This window comes from Diadema antillarum, unplaced genomic scaffold, assembly GCF_040938485.1.
Source record: "Diadema antillarum isolate AM-2024a unplaced genomic scaffold, OU_Dant_1.0 seq00000094_RagTag, whole genome shotgun sequence".
Taxonomy (NCBI): domain Eukaryota; kingdom Metazoa; phylum Echinodermata; class Echinoidea; order Diadematoida; family Diadematidae; genus Diadema; species Diadema antillarum.
Genome location: NW_027271183.1, coordinates 1 through 25,682, shown reverse-complemented (window position 1 = coordinate 25,682; position 25,682 = coordinate 1). Strand labels below are relative to the sequence as shown.

Below are 25,682 nucleotides of genomic sequence, written 5' to 3'. Positions count from 1 at the left end.
AAGGGAGCTCTCAATTGCCAGCGCCAGTGTGATCCAGATTATGTGGGACACCTGTATACCATAAAAATGCGTAGGTCACCTTGGAAGGTGAAAACTCGTCGACTGTTAAAGCAAACCGGTCGTCAAAGCTACCAATCTATCGCTTTCGGCGTTCTGACATTGAAATAAAATCAGATGATAATATACATTGTAAGTACTGGTATATCTGTCGAAAAGCACATGGGTCGAAACGATCTATGCTGCGCTTGAATGGTCAAACTACATTTGACATTTAATAGCAAGAATGAATTGGCCACTTGGACAGTAAAAGCGCGATGGACGTAATCCTGCCACTTCAAATCATCTCAGCGGTCCTCAAAGCACCAGCATTCTGATGCGTCTAGAATGTAGAGTCCGTCTCTTGTTCCCAAGACGGAATGACGACAGACGAACGGTTGAGAACCAATGGATCAGTTGAAATCATGAACACATTCCGCAGTCACTGAGATTGGCATCGGTACCTGCGTGTTTGTTTGTTGTTTGTTATTGTATGTATTACATTGCCGAACCATTAAAGTTGAGTAAAATACCTTCCTTGGGAAGTTGACATGACTTGGTGTTGTAGGTTTCTTTAGATTGATTGTGTTTTGCTTTGTCCACGTCCTCCGCAGGGCCTCATCCAGCAAGCGTTGATCATCCCCGATCCTTCCGCCGCCGCGGAGCAGTGCTTTGTTTACGACCCGGAATGTAGCCGACCGGCAAACACCTTCATCGAAGAACGACAGGTGAGAACAACGGGCCACTGTAAGAAGCCAGCAAAACTTTGGGTCAATGGTGCATGCAATAAGAAAGATTTTTTTTATATATAGTCAAATTCTATGCCTGAATGACGGGAGAAAACAGCAGTGGCGAACTGATCTTGATCGCCATGCAGGATTGGTTTGGCCTCAAAGCAGAAATCATCTTAATCATCGACTCTGTTGCGACTCCTTATGGGTCTGCGGCCTCTCTACACAGGTTAAAATCTGTGGCAATTGGTGGCCGCTATGCACAGGGTCTTTACGGGGAGTGGGGGGATTTCAGTGGCCGATACCGTAGGTAGAATCTGAGGCACTTTTGACTGTAGTTTGCCTTTTTAATAGTGACATGCACTTTGGCGGGATTGGTGCTAAAGGGCGGGGGGGGGGGGGGTGAGGAAGTGATAACTCGAATGCACTCGATTCTTGGTTTTTTTCTCTGCTTGATTCAGTTACCCGAAAGGCGTGGGGAGCAAGTCAACGGACCGACGAACGTGTATTACGGCTCGGGAGATGGATTAGAATGGAGCTACGAGGCGTCCATCGACCCGGCAACCCTCAACGTGGTCGTGGCCGGTGAAAACGGGCCAATCAGCGCAGTTGGTGAAGTGAGTTGTACAGAGAAAACGCGCACGCACACACGCGCACAAAACCCTAACAAGTACTGCACGAATGGATGTATTGATAAGAAAGAAAAGAAAGTGAAAAAGGGATGTGGAATCCGTTTCTTAGGAGCATAAAGAAGTGCTAGCACTTATTATCCAAACTTGTGACATGTTCGTGGAATATCTGACGTTGAAAACTTGGGGCCTATGTTTGGTAATAATGATAATAACAAAATGCGATGATTATGACATTGATAATAATAAAGAAAAAATGACAATTATGATACAGTCATACCAGGGCTACATAGACTGTTGAGGACAGTTGATTGTTGCAGCAGCATTATAACTCTAGCTATAATTCCCCAGTACTATTGGTGTTGATACCAGCGTATTGAATTGTGACAGAATCAGAAAGATGATATGCGTACTTCACTTAGGTTTATACTGAAATATGGAGAAATATACGACACGGACTAAGCCGTTTTCAAATTCATCGTCAAGTTTGACACCTTGTAACAAGGTTTGGCATATGATAGTTGGGACGCGAGTTGTTTGTGATTGCAAGGTCAAACACACACACACACACACACACAGACACAAACCGAGAAAACTAAACAAGCAACAACAATAGTTTAGTTTTAGCTAGTCGCAAGACATGAGCATTTTTTTTTTGGGGGGGGGGGTGGGGAGGTAGTGGAGCTACAGTATATTTACTGCGATGGCCTCACTCGAGCGAGGGTCACTCGGCGGGGTTAGGTCGGGTCGTTGGAGGGGCTGGAGGGTTCGCCAAGAGACACCAAACTTTGTCGAAGTAAATTTTGTGATCCTTAACAGTTAAGATGTGTTTCATACGAGTATATCAACTTGCACATAGTCCCAGTTACACCAACGAGGTGATAACATGCGGCCCTGAAGCTCCTTTTTCCTAGTTTGTTTTTGTGTGGTTTGTGTTGTGTTTTAGAGCTGTCAGATAACTCTGATAAGATTTTATCCATGTTTGTTTCTGCATGAGCGCTCTTTTAATTACAATGATAAGGTATGTTCTCATTTCATTTTATTTATAAAGTTTCCACACAAATTATACAGTGTTATATTTGCAATATGCATCCATGACAATGTGAAATAACACATAAATTATAAGTTGAGTACATAAAGACTATAATAACATCATCACTCAATGCAGAAGCAGTGTCGCCGGCATGTTAAGTTAGGGAGCCAACATTGACCTTTGCAAGTTAACATCTCAAAATTCGTCATTTTGCTTGGCATCATTATGTACCTGATTTGTTTCCATTCCTCCGTGAATTTGGATGTATTTGTCCTTTTCTTTATTTACTCGCAGAGAGGAACGAAGGGATCGAAGGGAGAGAAAGGAGAGAGCCGAGTCGTAAGTTTTTTGTTTGTCTGTTTGTTTGATTGCCTGCTTGTTTCCCCTGTACCGATAAATTATAGATTGCAGTAATGGATGTACACCTTTCAGCTGCATTGAGCGTTAGTTGCTTTTAATGTCTCTTTTTGTGTCTGCGTCTTTGGGTGGATTTCTGGGGATTCGTGTTTTTTTTTTACCTCGTTTTTAAATGATAGCTGACAAAGTTTTAGAACTACCAAGTCCCTCTGGCTCTGCAGTCCGAAACACCCAGAAGAGTTCGATATCTTCTCCGCGTGTCCTGAGGAGGGACTATAGAAACCGTCCTAACTTGTGAATTACATCTCCCCATTGAGAGTTGTTTTTTTCTTTTCTTTTTTTCTGGTTGCTTTTTGGAATGTCCCTGCTTATGATTTGTGAATGTTGTCAGCCCTAATTTATAGATCCAATCATTTAACTTCATAGTTACTTGACTTAATCAGCAAGACATCTACGGCAATATTTGTTCCTGGTTACATTGGTTATTTGCTATAGTATTTTTACTACCTTGTCGATAGAGGGCAGCAATTATTTTCCCCATATTTGTTTTGTATCATATAAATTCGTTGATCGTCTTTTGTAAACTCTTTTTATGTGCTAGACAAAGGATGATGACAATCTTCATGGCACGAACTTGATTTAAATGCTTATCAGAAATATGTCTGCAAAACTCAACGCTGTGAGGAAGACGCCCTCTTAAATAGGCCATAGGTACCTACCCTGGTGTGCGGGTTTTTTTTTTTTCTCTCCCGAATGTAATGGCCACATTCCATTGCTATCTTGAAGATAGCATCTCGGGTCACCCACTGTCAGAGGGGACCAACATCTCCTGGTTTTCGAGGATATTTCAAAGGGTTTGAGAAGAGGAGGACATTCCGCTAGGTGATAATGATGTTTCAGTGTCTTTAGGTGCATTAACAGCTCTTTCTCCGAACATATGTAATGTCCACATTCCATTGCTAATAATGTTGAAGCTAGCATCTTTGTGCCATCCACAGTCAGGGACCAAAGCCTCCTCATGATAATACAGGACCACTGAAAAGAGTGCATCCGAGGAGGACATAACGAGGATGTCTCAGCGTCTTTCAATATATACAAATACAAATTACATGTGCATGGTAACTCGGTGAATGATACAAAATGATCCTACCCCAATGTTCTCTTTTTATCCCCATCTTGTATAGGAATACTACCCTGGACCTGTTGGACCTGCCGGACCACGTGTAAGTGTTATGTTGTCAATCTTTTGTTAGCTTTTCATCACGCTAATACTAGGCGCACTGAGCTTGTGTGGTAAAGTGCATTTGGCTGTAGACATTTAACCAAGAAATCATGGGTTTGAATCCTACCCTGCTATCGTTATAATTCTTATGATGGGGATTTTCTCTTCCATGTTCCTTCGTTTGCTGCAAGAAAATGTACCTCATTAAGCGAAATGAAACACACTTTGGGTTGTGTTAGTAATAACAATTGTCAACGAACTAGAAACGTTTCTGGTACTATTTGCTTGCTAAACCGGGTTTGATCCTGTTTTGAGTTTTACGGTTTGCCCGTGATTTGTTTCGGGAATGATTAATTCCCCGGCCTCATGGAAAGTAGGGAAGGGGAACCATGATATATATGATGACTAAAGCTCTGCTCTGTGACTATAATTGAGTGAATGAATACCTATTGTTCCGGCGGTGCAGCGAGGTGAGCTTTTCGTCTCACCTCCCTGGGCGGTGCCAGATATGACTTACTACAAGTATGCAAAGCTGCTTCAACAAGATGCTACCAGGGTGGTGGAAAGAGCTTACCTCTCTGATGCTACCATCACAAGATCTGTTCGTGTCCTGAAAGGACAAAATACCATGACAATATACAAGATCTTCGAATTACCCTAACCTATCAATAGGCATGTTAAATAATTTGTATCTCCTTGCTTGCTCCAATGAAATCTCCTTGAGCTTGATGTGTAGATGTTTGTTGGCAGCCCTGTCTATAGCTTTTATGTGTAAAGCTTTAAACCTGTATCTGGAACATGAACTGCTACTTTTTTTTCCTTCCTGGTATGTTTTTTTTTTCTCCATGGTCATCTTACAGGGATACCCTGGACCTCAAGGGCCGGAAGGATCCAGGGGACCACCAGGGGAGAAGGGAGAACGGGTGAGTGTCTTCACGGCGGTAGCATGGGGGCATAAATGCGTAGTTAATTACGAGTTTTGAGAACGCTCGTTCAACTTTTTAGGGAGGCTTCGTTATGACTGATTTCAATCTTTAAAGTAAGAGTTATTTTTTATATTTTGACACCTGAAATTTGATGGAAAGTTTTATATTCAAGAGAAGTTACAGCAATCGTGTCTGTATATTTTTGTCCTTTTTTAAGTCTAGATTTACCTTGGTATGAGTCAAATCTCAAAATGTAAAAACAGCAGTCAAAGCAAGCACACAAGCAACACATCTTCTCTTTGTTGTGACGTTGGATAGAAACACAGCCGCTTGAAAACCTGATCTAGGAAATATAACTTTTTTATGTATTGATCATTTCAAAGCTGACATGAAGGTAAGTAAAAAGAACATTGTGAATAAATTGACACGGATGAATCCATCAGAAATGTGTATAATGTATAGCGCTCGAATGATTAATAGAATTGACGCTTTGCTTGGTTCCCATGTCAGGGCAGCCCGGGGCGGGACGGAGCAGACGGTGTCGCTGGATTAAGAGGACCTCCGGGCCCTAGCTTCATCATTCCGGTGAGAATCGTTTCATTTCATTTCATTTTATTTGTTTCCATCTTTCAAGAAAAATCAAAAGAAACATATAAACATAAAACAAGCAAATCTTAACATATAACAAGCAAATCTGAACGAAGATAACACCAAATACTGACACTATACAAATCATTACAAACTATGCAATTAGATATAGCTGACAGTAAAATAATGATATCGATAGATCTATCGATCAATAGAATAGCTGACAATAAGATAATAAAAAGAAAAAAACATATGGGGACATTTCTCTTGTTTGTAGACTAATTGTCCTCTTTCATATCGTTACTTTGCCCTCGCAGAATGGATTGTTATTATCATTTTTTTTGTAATGTATTATTTGTTATATAAATGTCGTTTACTTGTGGAATTGAGAAGCTTTCATTATGACATCGTAGATAGGTAGATTGTTGATGTTCATGTATTCCTTGCATCTAACACACACCAGATTAGCCCATTTCAGACATACTGTCCTTGATATCATCATCGTTATTTTGCATATACTCAGAATGGATAACATTCAAATCTTGTAATGCGTATTTATTGAATCGATGTGGTATATAACACTATCTAGATTTCCATATACATACACAGAAATACTGGGCATTGATTCTGATATGAATTACAAGATTGTCACCCTATGGTTGTGGGCAACATAGTAATAGTATTAATATGTTTCGCGTAATTACGTCAATTATAAAAACACTTGTATCATATGAGTGGCTTTGTGAATTCATGTGTTGGTTGTTGGTACGTTTCCTTCCAGTGTTTCCAGTGTTATGATTTTTTTTTTAAAGTTCAAGTTACGCGTTAAAGTGTGTTCGAAAGGCATGCAGGTTTCGAGCTTGGATACAATTGGGGTACGACTTTTGCCCCTTCAATTAATTTCGAGGCTCTATTATTCACAGGAACTCTCCGGTGTCCAACGAGACCTTGGTTATGTAATGTTTTTCCGTTTGGAAGAGTATCTTGTTGAGTTTGATGGTCGCCTGCCTTGGGCTGTATATTCTCATAAAATTGACGTCAGTCTCCGATTATGACTTTAGCACTCGCATGGACTACATAATAATAGGCAGCTCAGACTCTACTGAAAAACATTATGGTAAATAAAGCAAAGAGTTGCTATACAATAATGTTGTGTGAAACAATAATGATGCGAGGTAAAAATGATGTTTTTAAGCATAAAGAATGTATTCATTTTACATGAGAATGATATTTTTACGTGATGAATTAAAATGACGTGCTTCCAATATCATAAAATCGTCTAGGCTGATACAAGCAGTCCGATCTGGTGCTATGTTAGTTAAACTGGATGAAAGAGAATAAAGAGGAGGAACATAGTTACTGCTTTTAAACCAAAGGCGACATCACATCGCGTAGTTGTGAAAAGATAAGACAAGGAAATCAATATGCCTGTAAAATTATGGGCAAATATATCTCGAAAAAAAAAATGTTTATAATCTTGTTGACGACAAGATTGAATTTTCATACTCGAAGTAATGGTATTTACACTTGTTTGTGCCCTATCCCATCGTAGTGCGTATGACGGCATACGTAGTGTATTGGCATTTCGAGTTATTTCTTTTGTATTTATATGGTCGTCTACATGAACAAGAATATGAGTTTGCATAGTTTCTCGAGGAGCATTTGCCCTGTCCTCAAGCGTTCATGTTTACCGAATCGTCGAAATGATGGCCCAGTACTGTGCTTGAACGTCGGCCAACAAGAGATTTTAGGTTCAGCCAAATGGAGAGAAGACAGACGGAAGAAGTCAGAGGGACAGGTTACATAATAGCCAAACTTCGGAAGATGACGAGAGACAACTGACTAATACGAGGAAGGGGGCTAAAAGGACTGTGTACGGATTTTATGTAACCTTTCCGCGTTTGTCTCTCCCCCCCCCCCCCCCCACCCCCATCCCCGATCCACCAGCAAGCGGTGATGTCAGCTATGACGGATGCTGCGTCTTCAAGCAAGGGTCCAGGCAGTCAGGCCAATTTGGCAGCCATAAGACAGGTGCTGGAGGAGCAAAGGGTAAGTTTTTTACCCTTCTCTTCCTTCTCCCGTTGCTCTCTGCCCATCCATCTCCCTCTGAATTTACCACCTTTTCTCTGTACCTAAAATATTCATGTCTCTGTTTATTTGCCTTATATATATATATATATATATATATATATATATATATATATATATCAATCTACTACCTACCTACCTATCTATCTATCTATTTATCTATCTCTATATATCTCTACCTATCTACCTACCAATCATTCAATCAATCAGTCAATCAATCAACCAATCAATCTATCTATCTATCTATCTATCTATCTATCTATTTATCTCTCTACCTATTTAGCTACAAACCGATCTATCTATCTGTTTATCTATCTATATATATATATATATATCTACCTATCTGCCTACCAATCAATCAATCAATCCATCAATCAATCAATCAATCAATCCATCCATCAATCAATCAATCAATCAATCAATTAATCAATCAATCAAACTATCTATCTATCTATCTATCTATTTATCTATCTATTTCTCTACCTGTTTAGCTATAAACCGATCTATCTGCTATATACCTATCTATCTATCTATCTATCTACTTGCTATCTATCTATCTATCTATCTATCTTTGTCATTTACTCCTTGTTTTTCTGTGTTTCATAAGATATCACTATTTTTCTCTTTAAACCGTAACTGTAGACGGTTTAGTCTAGAAACATTTTTATTACACCTAATGTTCACATTTTGTACATTCAACAATACTTATAACATTGATTATACTGATTAAAATTTTTACATTAGTTGTTTCTTTCCCCGACTTACATTTTAGAAATATTTTGAAGCACTAAAGCTGGGTTTTTGTTTCATCTTCAAATGGTAAATAATGCCTTAAAAAACTACACGATGGCCATCAATGTGCGATATTCAGCGATCGTGTCGTTTATTTCACTTTTCATTCAAAGTTTGTTTTGTTTTCTCTGGTTATTATTGTTCCTAGATTGCCATGAGAGGGGAACGTGGCCCGCCCGGTCGTGAGGGTAACATGGGTCCCTTGGTAAGTAAAGAATATCATATATCTTGTAGCCACTGGAATTGCATTTAGCGGGACAGTGGTGATGTCGACGGTTGTTGTTTTAAATGATGATGATGTTGTTGTTTTATATTGTGGCAGCAGAGCTTACATTATTGTGCTTTCATTATTATTATATCTGTTGTTGGGACACCTGTTGTTTTTTTTTTTCTAACCACGGGAAAAGGATTGATAATGTCTTGATGTTTTCTCCATACTTGAAAAGATATTCTCCCTTTTTTTTTGTACGGATAACGGTGTTTCAGTTTGCTAACTCAACTGGTCATTTTGGTATGCCCAATATTATTAAATTTACTCAGTCCCTGAACGACTGTTCTTGGGGTGAGACTTCCATGCGAAGGTGAGTGCTGAACGCGACCTTGGTTTATGAAATATTGAAGAAGCTCAGTTTTCTTAATTTTTTTTCTTTGATATCCTGTTCAGGGTCCACCCGGACCCGATGGACCAAAAGGAGATCCCGGTAGTACGGGAGACTTTGGTCCCCGTGGTCCCCCAGGAACTCCAGGTTCACCCGGACGCCGTGGCAAACGGGTAAGTTGGAAAAAAATTTAAAAAAGAAACAACATCAACACTACTAAAACAAACCCACACCTCCCCCTCCGCCCCCCCCCCAAAAAAAAACCCACAAAACAAAACAACAACAACAACAGCGAACAAACAAACAAACAAAAAATAACAAACACAGCACCCATATTATCTGTTAAAGGACAAGTTCACCTTCATAAACATAAGGATTGAGAGAATGCAACAATATTAGTAGAACACATCAGTGAAAGTTTGAGGAAAATTGGACAATCGATGCAAAAGTTATGAATTTTAAAAATTTTTGTGTTGGAACCGCTGGATGAGGAGACTACTACAGCTTGTGAGTCATATGCGTACAACAGTATAAAGAAAATGTAAAAGAAAATTCAACATATTTTCACTTTTTTCGCATAATAAAAGAGCTCTTGACTTGCCTCTTTCTAAAGGCAGGGGGAATAATATTGCCCATAACATTTGTCGGTAACGAGTCAGGGGAATGTGTACTTTTTTCAAAAGATGGAATTTTGTGAAATTCTCTTTATATTTTCCTTATATTGTTGTACGCAAGTTATTCATACACTGCAGTAGTCTTCTCATCCAGCGGTTGCTGCACAAAAATTTTAAAAATTCATAACTTTTGAACGGATTGTCTGATTTTCCTCAAACTTTCAATGATGTGTTCTACTAATATTGCTACATTCTCTCAATCCTTATGTTTATAAAGGTGAACTTGTCCTTTAAGTAGCAGATACCTCGTAATCACAACTTGTGATACATCACATCGTATGTTTCTTATTGGTCTCCTCACCTCTCTATAGTCATTCATTCATTAATTTATTTTTTCATTTCCAACAGAAACATATAAATATATTACAGAAATTGAATACATAGATTTCATCATATGCAAAATAAAGGATAAGTTTACAAAAACTTGTAAGTGTACGGAAATGTTGGAAATGGAGAGGATTGCTAAAAAGCAGTGCTTGTAGGGTGCATTCCCCCCACACGTAATACAAGAAATTATATGATCAATAAGACAAGAAGACCTATAACTAACCTAACTAATTATCCGAAACAAAAACCCTGATCAAATCCCTACACGAAATCCCTACACTAAGTGTACTTGCCAGGTTACTTCTAGTCTGGCTTAAACAGTTTGTATGAAGCACATAAACAAGGAGTGTCGAGGCGATTCACCACGTCCTATCCTGAATTGTACGAAGAAGAAAAGATAAACTGGAACGTAATATATCCAATGTTTTGTAGATACTTTTTAACATAATATGAAAATATCCAAGCAAGTCAGACATTGCATGCAATGAATGCCAAATCACGAGACGGTCGTTATGGTATGCTTTGCCGAATATTCCTGTCGTCTGTCGCAGACCATTGGTTCACCTCACTCAAGACTTATAATTTTAAAACGCTACAGACACACTATATAGTACAATGATTGTCAGCGAAAACGGTAGAGTTAATGGAGTTCCGGTTGCCGCGTTGAATTTCAGCAACATAGCCTCCGTTACTAAGACAGAGGAGAACTACGAAGTAAAACTTTTAACATGGCGGAATAAGGTTTACGAACAGAGCCCAAATCTCGTCCTGGTCAGGATTCCGTTATTATCCCTCGTTCCTCTCACTTCCCACGTAAGGACAGCGCACCAGTAGGTATAAGTCGGGACTCTGGTTGAATGCGTGGTGCGTTCATCCGCGGGATATGGCCAAGATAATTTAAGCCATCTGTTCTGCATGGGCCAGCTTCAGAAATGTGTCAGTCGCAGTGCTTGGGTGATAATGGCGAGTTGCCTTGTGGTGGGGAAAGAAGGCTTATACAGAAGAGGCTGTATACTTGATTGTCAACATTGCATTATGATTACTATGATAACCTGTTGTCGCGAAATGATGGTAACTACTACAGTCACTGCACATTGATTGCCGACGAGAAAGTTGCAATGACACATTGATTTTTTTGTTTGTTCGTATGTCCACAGGGACGTCCAGGAACCGACGGCCTACGAGGCTCAGCGGGTCTTGGTGGCGACAAGGGAGACCGCGGGTTCGATGGGCTTCCGGGCCTTCCCGGGCCGAAGGGGGCACTGGTACGTATATGTGGTATGGCAGATACTCCCTGAATATCCCCGTTGTCTGGATCATATCATGTAATGAAATAAGCACGCAGAGCCTTTTGTATATGATCTGGTAGATTCTCCCTGAATATCCCCGTTGTCTAGGTCATAATATCATGTAATGAAACAAGCACGCATAGCCTTTTTTCAAAACCCTCCAGACCCCTCTGTAGTGATTGCCAAAGGAGTAACCAGAGGGTCACTACGTGTAATGAGTCAAACCAACAGCTCATCGTTCACGGCGGTCAGTGCTAAAAACAAAGGCCTCTTGAAAGAAGACTACGCACACAACTGCATTAATTATTGATAATATATTCCCCCAAAAGAAAAGTGTCTCATAAGTCTGATTGCAGAGTTGATGCTGCATATGCTATTCTGTTGCTTTATCCCACTTTTTTTTTTAAAAACTTCGTCATTGTTGAAAGTCGAGTTTCATGCCTGCTTCATCCAACTCTTGTTAACCCCTGAGTGATTAGAAACTGAAAAGCACTAAGTTTCACGTCAAAATTTGATCTAAGCACATTAGTAGGGAGAACGTTTGATTGAAGTTTACAACGACTGAAATGATTTCCAACGGCTATGAGAATAACACAATGTCCCAAAATTAAAGGTTTGCAATCGTTTTGCCTCCACTGCAATTAGTACATTGATTATAATGATCGTTGTCACGCCTGATATTTTTTTTTTGATAGTTTAGGATTTCACTTTATGAAAGAGCAGCAACACTTCGTTTGGGGTTTTAGGTCTGTTTGTCATTGTCGAATGTGTGACGTGGATGGGTCGAGTGAAATGTATCATTATAACAGTGATGTATAACGTAACGCTAGTCCAAATTTTCGAACGAGTCCTTTCATCATGTTTCTAGTACCTGTTCTCGTTGCGCTACAGGGTAGACCAGGAGAGCAAGGATTTCAGGGAGACTCCGGACCAAAGGGACGAGAGGTAAGACATCACCCTTCTCATTCGTAGCCTCTCGGCTGAATCCAGAATAAGGTGATTATTAATTTTCATCAAGGTGTTGACAACTGTACATACGTTTTGTACATGATTTTTCTGTTCTCCACCTTAATGTCCCTATCGAGAGCCAAAAGGAAGCATGCTAAGGTGTATATTATTCAAGACCTAGCTTTCGTTTATTTGAACCGCGGGAGCATGCAGATTGGACGAATGTTGAAATTAAATGATGACCTCTTTAACTACGCGCAATATACGAAATACAAAATAAAGTATCTCTTCGTATAATCCTGACACTGGAATATGGGAGCCGACCCATCTAGTTTTGGAATGAATTTCACCTAGTGAAGTGAATCTCACACACGGGTAGCGCCCTTGATCCTCTTTTTGGATTCTCTCTGAGCATTGACCAGTGTGCTGATGTTTGACAGACGTGATATTTCAACGGCTTTGTGTTTTTTGTTCCGTTTACAACCAGGGAGAGGAAGGACCGTACGGAGATCCCGGTCCTTCGGGGCCTCCGGGTCCGCGGGGATCACCAGGTCTGAGAGGTTCATCAGGACTTCAGGGTATACCGGTAAGTTCAGAAGTCGGGACCACGACCTGGCATGTTGCATATTTCTTTATCAAACTGATATGTTTTGGACCATATTATTATCAGTGTGTACTTATGTCACTAGTTCCTCCAAATGGAATTTGAGTTGGAAGTATTATCTTGGTTAAGTATCGCTGTTTCGTTAAAACAGTTGAGAGAAAAACTCTGTATACTTATATGTTTTAATTTTCTATATGTGCATGTGTGTCATACCTTGTCCAATTCAAATATCATCATTTTTATTCTATTTGCATGTTTTACACTTCACATCAAACTAACATGAAATTAGAGTTGCTTTTCCAGTTGAGAAAATCCGTGAGAGAAATTGGCCCTCGTCTTATACATCTTCTACGTGAAATGTTCCATTTATTGAATTTCAATTATACGTAAAAATTATACGTAACATACTGGTATGAGATGACGTTATTCTATTAGACATATATATGATATGATCAAACAAGTCTCACATCATCTATGTCGTTAAAACGGGATGATTGCCTAAATGATACTAGGTGTGCCCGCGAATAGGCCACACTGATGCAGAAGCTTACCTAATTATGACGTAGTGATGACGTTTGTTTTTTCAATCTAGGGAATCGAGGGCGAGCCCGGGAATCCTGGTCCTAAGGGACCTGTTGGTCTACCAGGTGTCCCAGGAGGTCCTGGTCCAGCTGGCAAGTCTGGTCCGGCGGTGAGTTCACTCCACAAACTACTATAGTCCAGGACTCGCAAAGTTATACCAGCCCTGGGCCCCGTTGCAAGAAAGTTGCAATCAATTGCAAATAATTGCTAATTTTGAAACAACCATTCTGATTGGCTCAGGGTCTGCCCTATTAAGAAGACATGCATGCAACAATGATTTTGATTGGCCAGTGACAATCAGTTGCAAGTTGCGTTTAAACGCAAAGTTTCTAGCAACGGGGCCCAGGTCTACTAAGCTTTCCTGATTCTGCAGAACGCTCCCTGAAATGTCTAATTCAGTTCAATTCAATTCAATTCAATTCAATTCAATTCATAATTATTCAATTCAATTCAATTCAAATCAAATGTCAACCAAATCTTCGCATTAGTGCGGAAAGGATACAAAAACCTCCCTAATTTGGGGCAAGTGGCTTTTTTTTTTTTTTTTTTGCATATCTACCGAGTGACCCTCATTCTGCAGGAGACCCTCTTCAAACGTTCTTATCTCTTCATATGTGTATCCCCGATTCGGATTTTTCCCCCATTGAGATGCATGTGGACACAAGTATCTATACCATTTGGTCTTTTGAATCCCTCTTAATTTAATGTTTGAATGTTAGCATCCCTTACAAACATTCCTGATAGTTCTCTAGGAGACTCCCTGGACAATTACATGAACTCCTTATGTTCTTATAAGGTAATTATAGCCTATACTGTAGTACAGTCTGTAAATAAGGTACAATAAGAGTGCTTAGTCTTGACCTTGCGTCAATACGACGAAATGATCAAAAAATTAATGACGATTAAGAAACATGATTAAGAAGATAACACCATCTGAAAGAGCAAAAACCAACAAAGTAAAACAAAAACGCATCCAGAGCAAGTGGTAAAATTTGTAAACAACGCTGACTCACATATAAACTCTGTATAACAAATGTCAATTGATGTTTTGCTTTCGGTTCACACCACACCTTTCTTTCCTTCTTTCTTTCCAGGGAGCAATGGGCCCACAGGGATCAAATGGTCCTCCTGGTGTCCAGGGGCCCATCGGTAAGCCTGGTGTTCCGGGAATTCCAGGTTCTGATGGACCACCGGTGAGTTGAATTTCCCGCGTGCTCATTCAGTTGACTTGCCGGGGGGGGGGGGGGGGGGGGTAAGTGGGTTTGTGACAGTCTGCTATCGTGTATATCGTGTACCCGTGTCCCTTGTCCCCCTAATTCCCTGATAGTGTTGGGTTAGTGAAAGTATGAGAAATTGATTATTGTCTCCTTTTCCTAACCCTTCTTTATACCTTGGACATGGAAGGATGGGAGGGGGTTTAGGTCATTGAAAGTACTCTTTTATACTTGTAGTATTGTCCTTAATGATATTCGCGGTGGAGAGAAGCGATGTATTATAGGAGGCAGATCATTGATCATCAACCTTTGTGAGCAGCACAAAAGGCATAAATGAATTTTGATATAATCAATACCATTCAATATTCAATATTGATCAAAAAATTGTTTATATGCTGAAAGGGATGGTACAGTATTGGTGGAGATGAGAATTGGGCTTTTAACTTTTTGCGAGATACCAAGAAAACACTTATGATAATAGTACAGAGCATACCATTTCAAGAGGAATTCAAAGTTTATTTTGAGTTTATTTGATGAAAATCCTGTTTCGAATGACTGAAACATCCAAAACAAAGTAAAACAAAGCGATCGTAATAAAGTGTGGGTCCCACACTCTATTAGAATCGCTCTTTTTTTGGATATTTCAGCCATTTCAAAACCAATTTTCATAAAATAAATGTTGGATTCCTCATAGAATTACGTGCTCTTTCATATTTCATAAGAGGTTTTTCATTATTTCACCAAAAAATGTTAGAAACATGAAATTAGGCCTCAACCAAAACTTTATGATCCCTTTAAGGAGATATTGTTATCTTTGTGTTCGTCGTCCAATATGGCACTGAAACTACACACAGAAAAGACGGATTCTTTGGTAGCAAGTGTAGTAGGCCCTACCATGTATCAAAGTATCCCGGTTGAACGTGAAATGAAGACTCTGAACAACGACTATTTTATTGATTTCTTTGGTGTCGATGGGATGGCGTTTACTAAAGAGGTCTACGTGTTTAATTTTTTGTTTTTTGTTTTTGTGGGTTTTTTTTCTTCTGGAGGCATTTTCACCTGTTTGTGGGAACTCTTGCTATCTGTGAATGCCAGTGTTGTGACCACACCAGAAAGTTAAGTTACTTTTGCAAAACGGGAAAGAAGGCCCACCTCCCCCCCCCCCCCCAAAAAAAAAAAAAAAAAAGAAAAAAAAAATGTAGCAGATAATTTCAACACACTGAGTTTTAACAGTAAAAAGTAATTCCGAGTTGTAGGAATATGTAATCTTAAGTCAATGGAACAGCATGATTTTAGTCTTTGGTATTCAAATCTGTCTGATGTGTTAATTACTTAGTGCTATCAAAGCATCAGGACTCAATATTTTACATTTGATTCCCCCCCTTTTTTTTCCCTCCAGGGCCACCCAGGTCAAGATGGACAAGGCGGTCCCAAAGGGAACATGGTGAGATTATCTTTTATATCTTGTGAAAAATTTAAGTTTTTCTGTGTGAATCATATTAATATGTACATAATTATATACATACTAGGTCTGCATACATTCGTGCACACATATAATTTAGTGTATATTATATGAATACTGAGTAAGATTTGTGTATGCATGTATATAATTATGGTTGGTAGTGGTATTGTATTCAGAGCGTTGCAAAGGTAGAAATAACAGTGATATCGATGATACTGATGACGGACGAAGTAGCAGAAAATGTAGCAAAACTGATGAAAGATATGACTGTTAATAATGATAATGAACGGATGGGCAAGTATAATACGGGAAAGAAGAATGAGGAAGAAACGAAGGTCGAGGAGGAGTGTAAAGAAGAAGATCCCTTCAAGCGTACTTTCTCACAGCAGACATTTATATATGCGTTATATGCCTTCCCTCATTGGAATCTCTTTTATTTAGGGAGCTCCAGGACCCCTTGGACCCTCCGGGTACCGGGGACCTCCCGGCGTGAAGGGAGCGCGAGGATCGATGGGATCATCGGGGCCGAAGGGGAACACGGTAAGATAGTAATTTTTGCTTGTTTGTTTGTTTGGGGGTTTGGGGGTTTTCTTACCATTAGTGAGCAACATCGGCATCCTCACCCTCAATTAAACCGATTTATGTGTAGAAAAGTCGAAACCTCGTAGTTATATCCCATCATTCTTCTTCTTATTTTTAATGGAAAGATGAGATGAAGAGTTGTACTTCTATAATTATGTCAAGTGTCAGGTCAAACTTGCCGTTATCATCTTGTGGCGAGAGATGAAGCCAGCCCTTAGCATTCCTTCCATTTGCTGTGAGAACTTTGAATCGCCTGGCTTCACAAACACAGTCTGATGCATTTTGACTGATAAGAGAACAAGCTAAATTCCTAACGTTTGGTTCAGGAGATGCTTTTTTAAGGTAAATTCTATTCAATTCCCTTTAATTCAAATCAATTCAATTCATTTCAGTTCAATTAGATTAAATTTGATTTGATTTAATCTAATTTAATTTAATTCAATTCAATTCAATTCAAATTTGATTTCCAATTTGACAAATTCTTTCTGGTGCAACAATGAAATTATAATACCAAATAATACGTATAAACCTTGTTTTATTTTGAAAGCGGAAGAGAATAATATGAACAAAAGCATAACCAATATGAAACGATTTGTTCAAAATCATTCTGATATTGGAAAAGAGATACCCCTAAAAGTGATGTTTTCATTTTGTGTGTTTGCATTTTTGGTATATGCGTGTGCTTCTTGCATGTTTTTTTTTTTTTTTTTTTATGAGATCCTTGCAAAAATCAATTGTACTCTTTTTGTCTCTTCTCTCTAGGGAGATGCTGGACTGAATGGTTTCAAGGGAGAAATGGGAATGAAAGGAGAAAGGGTATGATGAACAACTTTTACCCCCGGACGTATCCAAAGTTTGGCGCAGCTTTCAACCCTTGAGTCTCTGATGACACTTATCTTTATGAATGAACTTTATGAATGAACTTTTTGAATTTGTGAAGATTTTCATTCAAGAGCATTATATGAGCTATATATGAGCTATAAGTGATTCTAAATCCCAAAAGCTGGTCACAGGTTACCGGCGAAGTCTTACCGATTGGGAATCGGATTTCTTGCGGAGACTTCCCACAGAAGAGCTATTGTACTCCTCCTGAGCGCATAGATTTAAGTTCCTTATATTTTTTTTTCTTTCATGACATTTCATTTCAATTGGACAAATAATAGACACACACATACTTGACTGTTTTGGTATCTTTGGGTAAAAGCTCCACAGATTCGGGGGCGACGGGATGGCAGGGGAGTATTTGCAAAATGGTGAATCACCCCATTTTTAGTGACGTAAAATGCACGTGCAGGAAAAAAAAATCAAACGAAGACAAAGAATTATTCCACAGGTCCGTGATGTAATAAAGAATGTTGATAAGAAGTAGACCAGATGATGGAGACGAAGTACTGACGTGCATCAAACTTAAACTCTCTTCATAACTTCATCTTTTGCTTTCGAGCTACCTCTTTTCTCTCCTCTTTCTTACAGGGACCCCAGGGAGTTCCAGGACCACGAGGTGTTGAGGGTGGGGTCGGCCCCAAGGTAAACTTTGATGTGGTGGTCTTTCAGTCTCGCATTTTCTCGAGTTACGGTATCGATGCAAAGTGAGGCAGTGCTCTATGCAGAGTTTATTATCGAAGAAATACAAATCTTCAGCATTCAGAATTTTCATTAGCCAATCCAACAGGAATGGTGAATTCAATAACGTTTTGAAGTTTGAAATGAGAAAAGAGTGTCTGTGTGTTGCCTGCTTTCTTTTTCATTTATTCAATAAAAAGATGTGGAGTGATATGGAAATAGAATTTTCCATTCTAATTCCATATCACTCCACATCTGGAAAATTGCAAGTGATAATTTGTGTACATTTTGCTCTGAAACAGAAACCTTTAGTCATGTTCTCCTGGAGTGTCCTAAAGTGTCTATGTTTTGGAAAAAGATTACTGATTTTATTCAGTTCGCTTTTAGAGAAACAATTTTATTAAACGAGAAATTATTGATTATTGGAGTGGAATCAAAGAGTCCAAATGTAACAAATATAAATAAAATATTGATATATGCGCAGTATGCAGTTTATAAACAATACATGAGGCATTTATTTCAAGGGCATTCATTCAATAGTTTGAAAATATGGATTAGTTTTAGAAATGAAATACTGTTAGATAATGTTTCTGGGATTGTATCAAACATGATGAAATCATTTACTGTACTTTTTGAGTATGTGCCCATTCATTGTTTAAAAAAGAAATCGCTCGATGTAAAGCTTTGGAAATGGATGAATAAAGAACCTCTGTAGAGGAAAAAAAAAGATATGGAAATAGAAGTAATGCAAGTCAATGAAAGAATGAATGAATGAACGACCTGTTAACTATATTAATGAAAACTTAACAAAAAAAAAGTAAAATCAAGGATATTCATTAATTGAGCAGGAAAGTTTATTTCTGTAAAAGAAACGTAGACTGAGAGAAGGCGTATACATATTCAAAACTTCATGAATTATAAACTTTGGTGAAAGAGCGCCAAGAAGCAAAGAAACCAATGGGATACTTTTCATTTGCTTTCTGATGCAGGGAGAACAAGGAAACATCGGAGAAGCTGGACCTATTGGACAGCACGGTGATCCAGTGAGTGTTGTTTGGCTGCCGTTTTGTTTTTTATGCTGTCGTATTTATTTTTGTTTTTCGGCGTAGCAAATTTTTACTCTTTTTGAAGAATGTCTGATGGTAGTCTCCGCTACTTTCATTTTGACGTGCTGAAAGGGAAGTGCGTTAGGAGGGACATTTCTTTGTCATATTTATATTACAAAGAATTAATATTTCAAATTAGTTGTTTATGTATATACATCTACCAAGCAGCTTGATGATAAGGAAATACAGTGCCGAAAAACAAAACAAAGAAGAAATAACAGTATGACGATTTTGTTCTCGTCACTAGTCAAGTAATGTAAGATTGACGGGGTTGTCAAGAGTTACATGTGTCTCTCAACATGCTCAATCTCTAATCTTATAATGTGCGATAGCTTTGTTTGTATGTGTTCGACGCGCAACAATTTGTCCCTCATTCTGTTAATTTCGTTGATTTGCTCGGCCTCCAAGAATTTTACGAAATACACCTATTTGTGGCATTCATAAAATGAGAGCAGGTATTATCATTGCAAGCGCCTGTCTAATAATTATTCGAATTCCTACATAGTTATTGCCCCTTTTGACATAAACTTAAACGCATGGTAGTTTGAAACATAACTGGTAATGAAGGTGCTTGATGGTCACTGTGATCTTATAATGTGGGATAAAGACAACGGAATTAAAGTGTGTATACATGCAATTAACTGAATCTTAGTATCTCATTATGGCAAACATGATTGCGTTTGCAGGAAATTAATGAAAAATGTTGTAACACTTCGTTTTTCGACTGGTTTCGTCGCTTAGTATTTCCTAATTTGATAATTCTTCTATACCTCTCTGTTCCACAGGGTCCACCGGGTCCTCCCGGTATGCCTGGTTACCCTGGCAACGTTGGAGAAAAGGTAAACAACAACAACAACAACAGCAACAACAATAACAACAAACAAACAAACAAACAAGCCAACAATCAATAACTCTGTCGTCACTCTTCATTGTTGTTGTCGTTCTACTTGTACAAATTGTAAATTTATCTTCGATTGATTTCGATGATAGTGAGCATTCTCACCAGTGTATAATCATCTTGGGCGGCGTTTGTGGGTTTTTTTTTCCAGTTGAAAGACGGAGCGATTTGGTATTCCTTTTTATTGATATTTGTTCAGAACAAGAAACGTAGTTGCCTGCCTTGAAAGACGTCTCATTTTTTTTTAAGCTAACTTTGAAAGAATTCGAGTGTCACTTTTAGGAAAAAAAAAGAAAAAATATATGTATATATTTAATTCAAGAATTCATTCGATATCTCTGTTCGGTAAGGTACCCATGTATAGACAAAAGTGTGTTGCAGCGTAACCTCTTTCAACATTTTTCCAGCTAATACTGATGTCTGTTATTTGCGTTTATTCCCCAGGGAGAGGATGGCAAACGTGGGAAGAGAGGTCGTCTCGGAAGGAAGGGGTCAAGAGTGAGTTCAGTTTGATTTGATTTGATTTGATTTGATTTGATTTGATTTGATTTGATTTGATTTGATTTGATATCAAATGTTATGATATAAATTATGATGTGACAATGCTCGCATGATGCGATATAACTGCGTCAGACTACGGTTCACCAGTGCATTGCGTTGACCGAATTTGGTCCGGTCAAGATGCGGTGATGCAAGTAGCAAGAGTTGATTTACACTGTCGTCGCTTGGACCCACGTTAGCGATGCAATCTTAGTTTCAAGAATGGACAACTATAGAAAACAGCAATGAAGATGAGACACCGATGGACTTGTTTCCTCGGTTGTGTGCCTACTCGGGTTCGGCATTTAAAAAGATTAAGTTGAAGCTATGCAAAGAGAAAAATGTAAGAAAAGTCCCGTAGTCTTTCCTCACCTGAAGTTAAGACCAGCTTTCTCTTGCGGGAGTGATGATATTACAGGCAACTTCTGCTCACAATTCACTAGTCTCCGTAGATTCTTGAGATTCTTGAGATACCATGAGTTCTTCTACTTCAGTAGCTGTAATTTACAATACTCATTACCATGGTTACATGGCATGACGTCATTGCAAACTCTATCAGCAGGCGATAGCAATGGAAATCAAATGTACGGGCCTGCTACGCCTGTATGATTCTACAGGATCAGCTCTCAGAAAACATAAAGAACGTCTTCTCGTACCTCCATCAGCACCTCTGTGATTGTGTTTTTTCTCTTTTTAACCGCCCTTATTTTGATGTGGGAAAGTTTGCGGCCCTAAATGTAGCCCAACTCATAATGCAAAGAAAGCATGTTGCTGACAGATGCGTTGCGGTCCAATTTCTCCGCAAAGAATCCATTGATATGTGGTTATCGTCACACACAAAAAAGAAAATGTCATTTTTGTTTTCTGTCCTTCCAGGGTCCACCGGGCATGAGGGGCCCTATTGGTGAGCCTGGTCCAGTCGGGGGCCCTGGGGTCAGGGGCCCCGAGGGTATCCAAGGAATACCGGGGGAAGTGGTAAGTGTTGCTGGTAGGAAAGAGTTTCAATTCCAATGTCTTTGTTATCACTCTCTCTCGTAAACTCAGTTACAGTGAAATCAGCATGAATCAATAGTGAAGAACAGTTTCTCATGGGAAGTGATTTGTTCTTGTTGTGTCTACAAACAACTTTTACAAGAGAATTTTCGAGAGAGTGAAAATGTTTGCCAAGTTAGATTCTGAAAGACTTGAAATCATAACAGGAAAAGATTGAAAAACATAATAAGACAGTAGACCATCCTTTCCGCTCCACCCCCCCCCCCCTTCCCCAACCATCACCACCACCACCACGCATTCTAGTCGTGAACCGGTCGTCTGTTGAATGTTCAATTTTCCCGCCTTATCTTCTATTCCTTCCTAGGGTGAGCAAGGAGAGCGTGGGCCACCCGGACCAACCGGTGAACAGGTGAGTAAAGAGATGCATTATCAACTCCTACCAATGCTATATTTTTTGGTTGTTGTTGTTGTTTTGTGTGTGTCTGTGTGTGTGTGTGTGTGTTTTACAATTTAGACAATTCTCTCGTCTAGATTGATGTTTCTTTTTTTTCTTTTTAATTTGTTTTACATAATCAATCCATCAGAGATCTTTTTGACCTTTCAATAAAAATGGAGGGACAGTGCCCTGTGCCTCTAATTGCAAGAGTTGACTTCAAAAGTACATGTCGAAGCAAACAACAGGATGAATGGTAGAAATTTCCTCCAGTTAAGTTATTGAGTGAGAAAAGAAGTGAATATTATAATACATATTCACTTTTTGTCTTACTTACACACAGACAGACAGACAGATATACATTCTTATATGCATATTTGGAATGCTACTGTGACCATGGCTAATAAAAGTGAGAAATGACGACGCACTCCGCTGTGATTTAAATTTTTCTTTTAAGGTATTTCAGATGAACGCATTACTTAGTATTATAATCTCTGGAAGAATACACGATCTCTCGTTTTGAACGCAAATGTTTCCCCTACCTTACTTTTCGAATCTGTTTTAAAAGCTTGTTTACTTTTCTTTACTTTACTATGTTCAACTTACTTTTTTCTTTCTTCGCTTCTTTTTTTTTTTTCTAGGGAGGACCAGGCCAGCAGGGCCCGCGTGGATTCGCCGGAACAAGAGGACCCCCTGTAAGATAGAATAATGCTTTTTTAAAGTTCACGGTTGTCCTTGTTAAGATCAATTCGATTAACAGTTCTCCCCTAGGGAGAGACATACACATTCAGAATTCAGAAATATATATTAATATATGTATGTAATATCTTTACTAGATTGTTTCATTTGTTTGTATTACGTCATTAAAAGTTCAACAAACTTCGAAACAATCTTCAAAAGAAGTGTGAATGTAAAATAGAATTAAATGCTGATAAAAAAAAAATCATCATAATGGTGAGTCGTTTGTTGGCCTTATTATGAATTATCTGTGATTGAGGTCTAATGGCTAAGGGATGATACTTGGCAATGGAATGCTATCAGATTCCTTGTGCTTGATTTTTCAGGGCCCACCCGGGCAGGACGGCATGCCTGGATTCCCCGGAGCGCGGGGAGAGTCGGTAGGTTGTTATCTGGAACAGATTCTCTACCATTGCTGCATGATATCCATTGAAAACCATTACCACTCCGTTCAACATCATCATCACCACTATCGCCGTTATCATCTCCACCGCTATAATGATCACCACTACCATCACCGCAACCATCAGTTAGCCACCCCCTTCATCATCACCACTACCACCACCATTACCATCCATCCCCATCACCATTACATCAGCACCATTATCAACACCTTCACCACTACTACCACTACCACCACTATACATTACCATCCCTATCACCATTACGTCAACACCATTGCCAGCGCCATCACTACCACCACCACCACCACTACCATCACCATTACCACCCCGTCACCATGACATCAGCACCATTACCAATGCCTTCACCACCACCACCACTACCATCACCATTACCATTCCATCACCATTAAGTCCACACCATTCAACTGTGCCATTGCAAACGCCATCACCACCACCAACACCACCTCTACCATCATCACTTTCATTGCCAACATCATGAATATGATCCAATATCAGGAGCTTCCAACTATCTCTGAACCCTCACAGACCCGGTATCGTGCGGAGAATGTGTATTGCGAAGGTTGGTCCGACTCGGATATGTTCGGAAATCCCCGTAATGAATTGTGTGCAGCTTTTTACGCAGCACGCACACAGTCGAAGAATCTCGTCCGGAGCCGGACGTTACCAATGAGCTTGCGCTTATTATCGGTGCTTGCGCTTATTATCGGTGCTTATATTCGCTGCTTTCCGTTCTAGCAAACCTGCGCTAGTCGCGGTTTTCGAATATACCCCAGTGAGTAGTGAATTGAGATCGATTAAATCGGGCCAACCTTCCCATTACACTGTCTATCAAACAGTCTTTAACTGAAAAGTGCAACATATTTTTTTTTCTTCTTTCTCCTCGCTTGCTCATTGAACTGCTGCATAATGGAACAATAAAAATAACATCACAAAAAGAATCGTCCCTCGAAAAAAAAAAAGAAGATGAAAAAAAAAGCTTTCTCCTGTCTGAGATTGGAATCATATTTAAAGTATTTTGTTTATCTCCACCGTAGGGTAATGATGGCGAGTCTGGATCACCCGGACCAGCTGGTGTTATTGGACCTCAGGTAAGTAACATCATCCTGGAGAAATAGACCATTTTGCCGATGTATTCTAATTTTATGCTCTTTCCTTCCAAGGTTCAAATATGGCAGAACTGCAAAGTCCCTGATTCTTCAAGAGGCTGTCTGAAAACCTCAATATCTATTCATGTATGGATAAGTGAATATTGAATATCGCCCCCATTCGGGAACTAAATTAACAACAATCAATAAATTGATTAATAAACAATCATCCGTTTTAGTGTTTTGTATTCTGTTGCATCATTACTGATATACACTATGTTAGATTCGATTCCATGCACGTTGTGTGGAGCTACTCAGTGTTGTACAAACCAATGAATCTGCATTATTCCGTTCCCGCTATAGGGAACTGCCGGAGACCCGGGTCAAGCGGGACCAACGGGATTCCCTGGACCTCCAGGTCCACCGGGCGAGTCTGGACTGCCAGGGTCGGATGGCCAGACAGGACCACAGGTACGCAGGGTGATAATTGTGTTGGGCTTAGAGGGAACAGATCTTTATATGGCATATATTTCTCAGTACGACTGAGTACTACAGTCATTGAAGTAAATCACAGTACGTACGGTTATTGCTCTTTTTATCTACGATTTCAAAATATGTTGATAATCATTTCGTTTCTGTCTTTCCTGTATGAATTAAGTACTTCTGTAAGAAAAGATACCTCTTTAGCTTACCGCTCTTAGTTGTGAGGTGCGTTTTAGTGGCTTTGGCAGATAAAGTCCTCGAGGTAAAAAGCGCTTCGCGCACTACATCACAATTATGTTGAATTTATGATAACAGCTGTAATCAAAAGCCAGAAAGAAAGATAGCGGTCGAGAGGCGAGAAGAAAATAAATACAGCCTGAAAAGTACACTGTCTTAAATTGCATTGTGTGATCTGCTTTTCACATTACCGTATAGTGTGTAGTGTTATTTTCGATGTTCATAATGGCTTGCATTTTTTTATTTTCTCCTGCAACCCAGGGTATTCCTGGACCAGTTGGACCACCCGGCATCCAGGGTCCGGAGGGTCCCCGTGGTTTTGCCGGAGAACGGGGTCTTCGCGGAGAACAGGTGAGAATAAGACTTTAAAAAGAAGAAAAAAAAAAGACAAGAGAGGCTCAGTGGCTAAAGCAACGATCTCCAAATCTTGAGTTCCTTAATTTGAGTCCGGTAGCTGGCAGCAGTATTTTTACTTTGAGGAAAGAACCTTATCCTGCA

The 25,682-nt window shown here is 39.4% G+C and overlaps 1 protein-coding gene across 1 annotated transcript in view; it reads left to right on the top strand.

Moving 5' to 3' along the window:
• The window catches only part of LOC139726633 (uncharacterized), a gene marked incomplete at its 3' end in the record, with an annotated part of 90,997 nt that extends 65,462 nt beyond the window's left edge, over positions 1–25,535 (top strand). Inside the window, exons 5-32 of the mRNA XM_071637622.1 lie at positions 651–764; positions 1,229–1,384; positions 2,724–2,768; positions 3,971–4,009; positions 4,869–4,931; positions 5,445–5,519; positions 7,470–7,571; positions 8,551–8,607; positions 9,067–9,174; positions 11,160–11,267; positions 12,183–12,236; positions 12,727–12,825; positions 13,436–13,534; positions 14,520–14,618; positions 16,039–16,083; positions 16,543–16,641; positions 17,446–17,499; positions 18,157–18,210; positions 19,236–19,289; positions 20,138–20,191; positions 20,695–20,748; positions 21,667–21,765; positions 22,148–22,192; positions 22,858–22,911; positions 23,281–23,334; positions 24,414–24,467; positions 24,828–24,935; positions 25,446–25,535. Of these exons, the coding sequence (XP_071493723.1) occupies positions 651–764; positions 1,229–1,384; positions 2,724–2,768; positions 3,971–4,009; positions 4,869–4,931; positions 5,445–5,519; positions 7,470–7,571; positions 8,551–8,607; positions 9,067–9,174; positions 11,160–11,267; positions 12,183–12,236; positions 12,727–12,825; positions 13,436–13,534; positions 14,520–14,618; positions 16,039–16,083; positions 16,543–16,641; positions 17,446–17,499; positions 18,157–18,210; positions 19,236–19,289; positions 20,138–20,191; positions 20,695–20,748; positions 21,667–21,765; positions 22,148–22,192; positions 22,858–22,911; positions 23,281–23,334; positions 24,414–24,467; positions 24,828–24,935; positions 25,446–25,535 (2,136 nt within the window). The remainder of the gene's footprint in view (positions 1–650; positions 765–1,228; positions 1,385–2,723; positions 2,769–3,970; positions 4,010–4,868; positions 4,932–5,444; positions 5,520–7,469; positions 7,572–8,550; positions 8,608–9,066; positions 9,175–11,159; positions 11,268–12,182; positions 12,237–12,726; positions 12,826–13,435; positions 13,535–14,519; positions 14,619–16,038; positions 16,084–16,542; positions 16,642–17,445; positions 17,500–18,156; positions 18,211–19,235; positions 19,290–20,137; positions 20,192–20,694; positions 20,749–21,666; positions 21,766–22,147; positions 22,193–22,857; positions 22,912–23,280; positions 23,335–24,413; positions 24,468–24,827; positions 24,936–25,445) is intronic.
• Between the last annotated feature and the right edge of the window lie 147 nt (positions 25,536–25,682).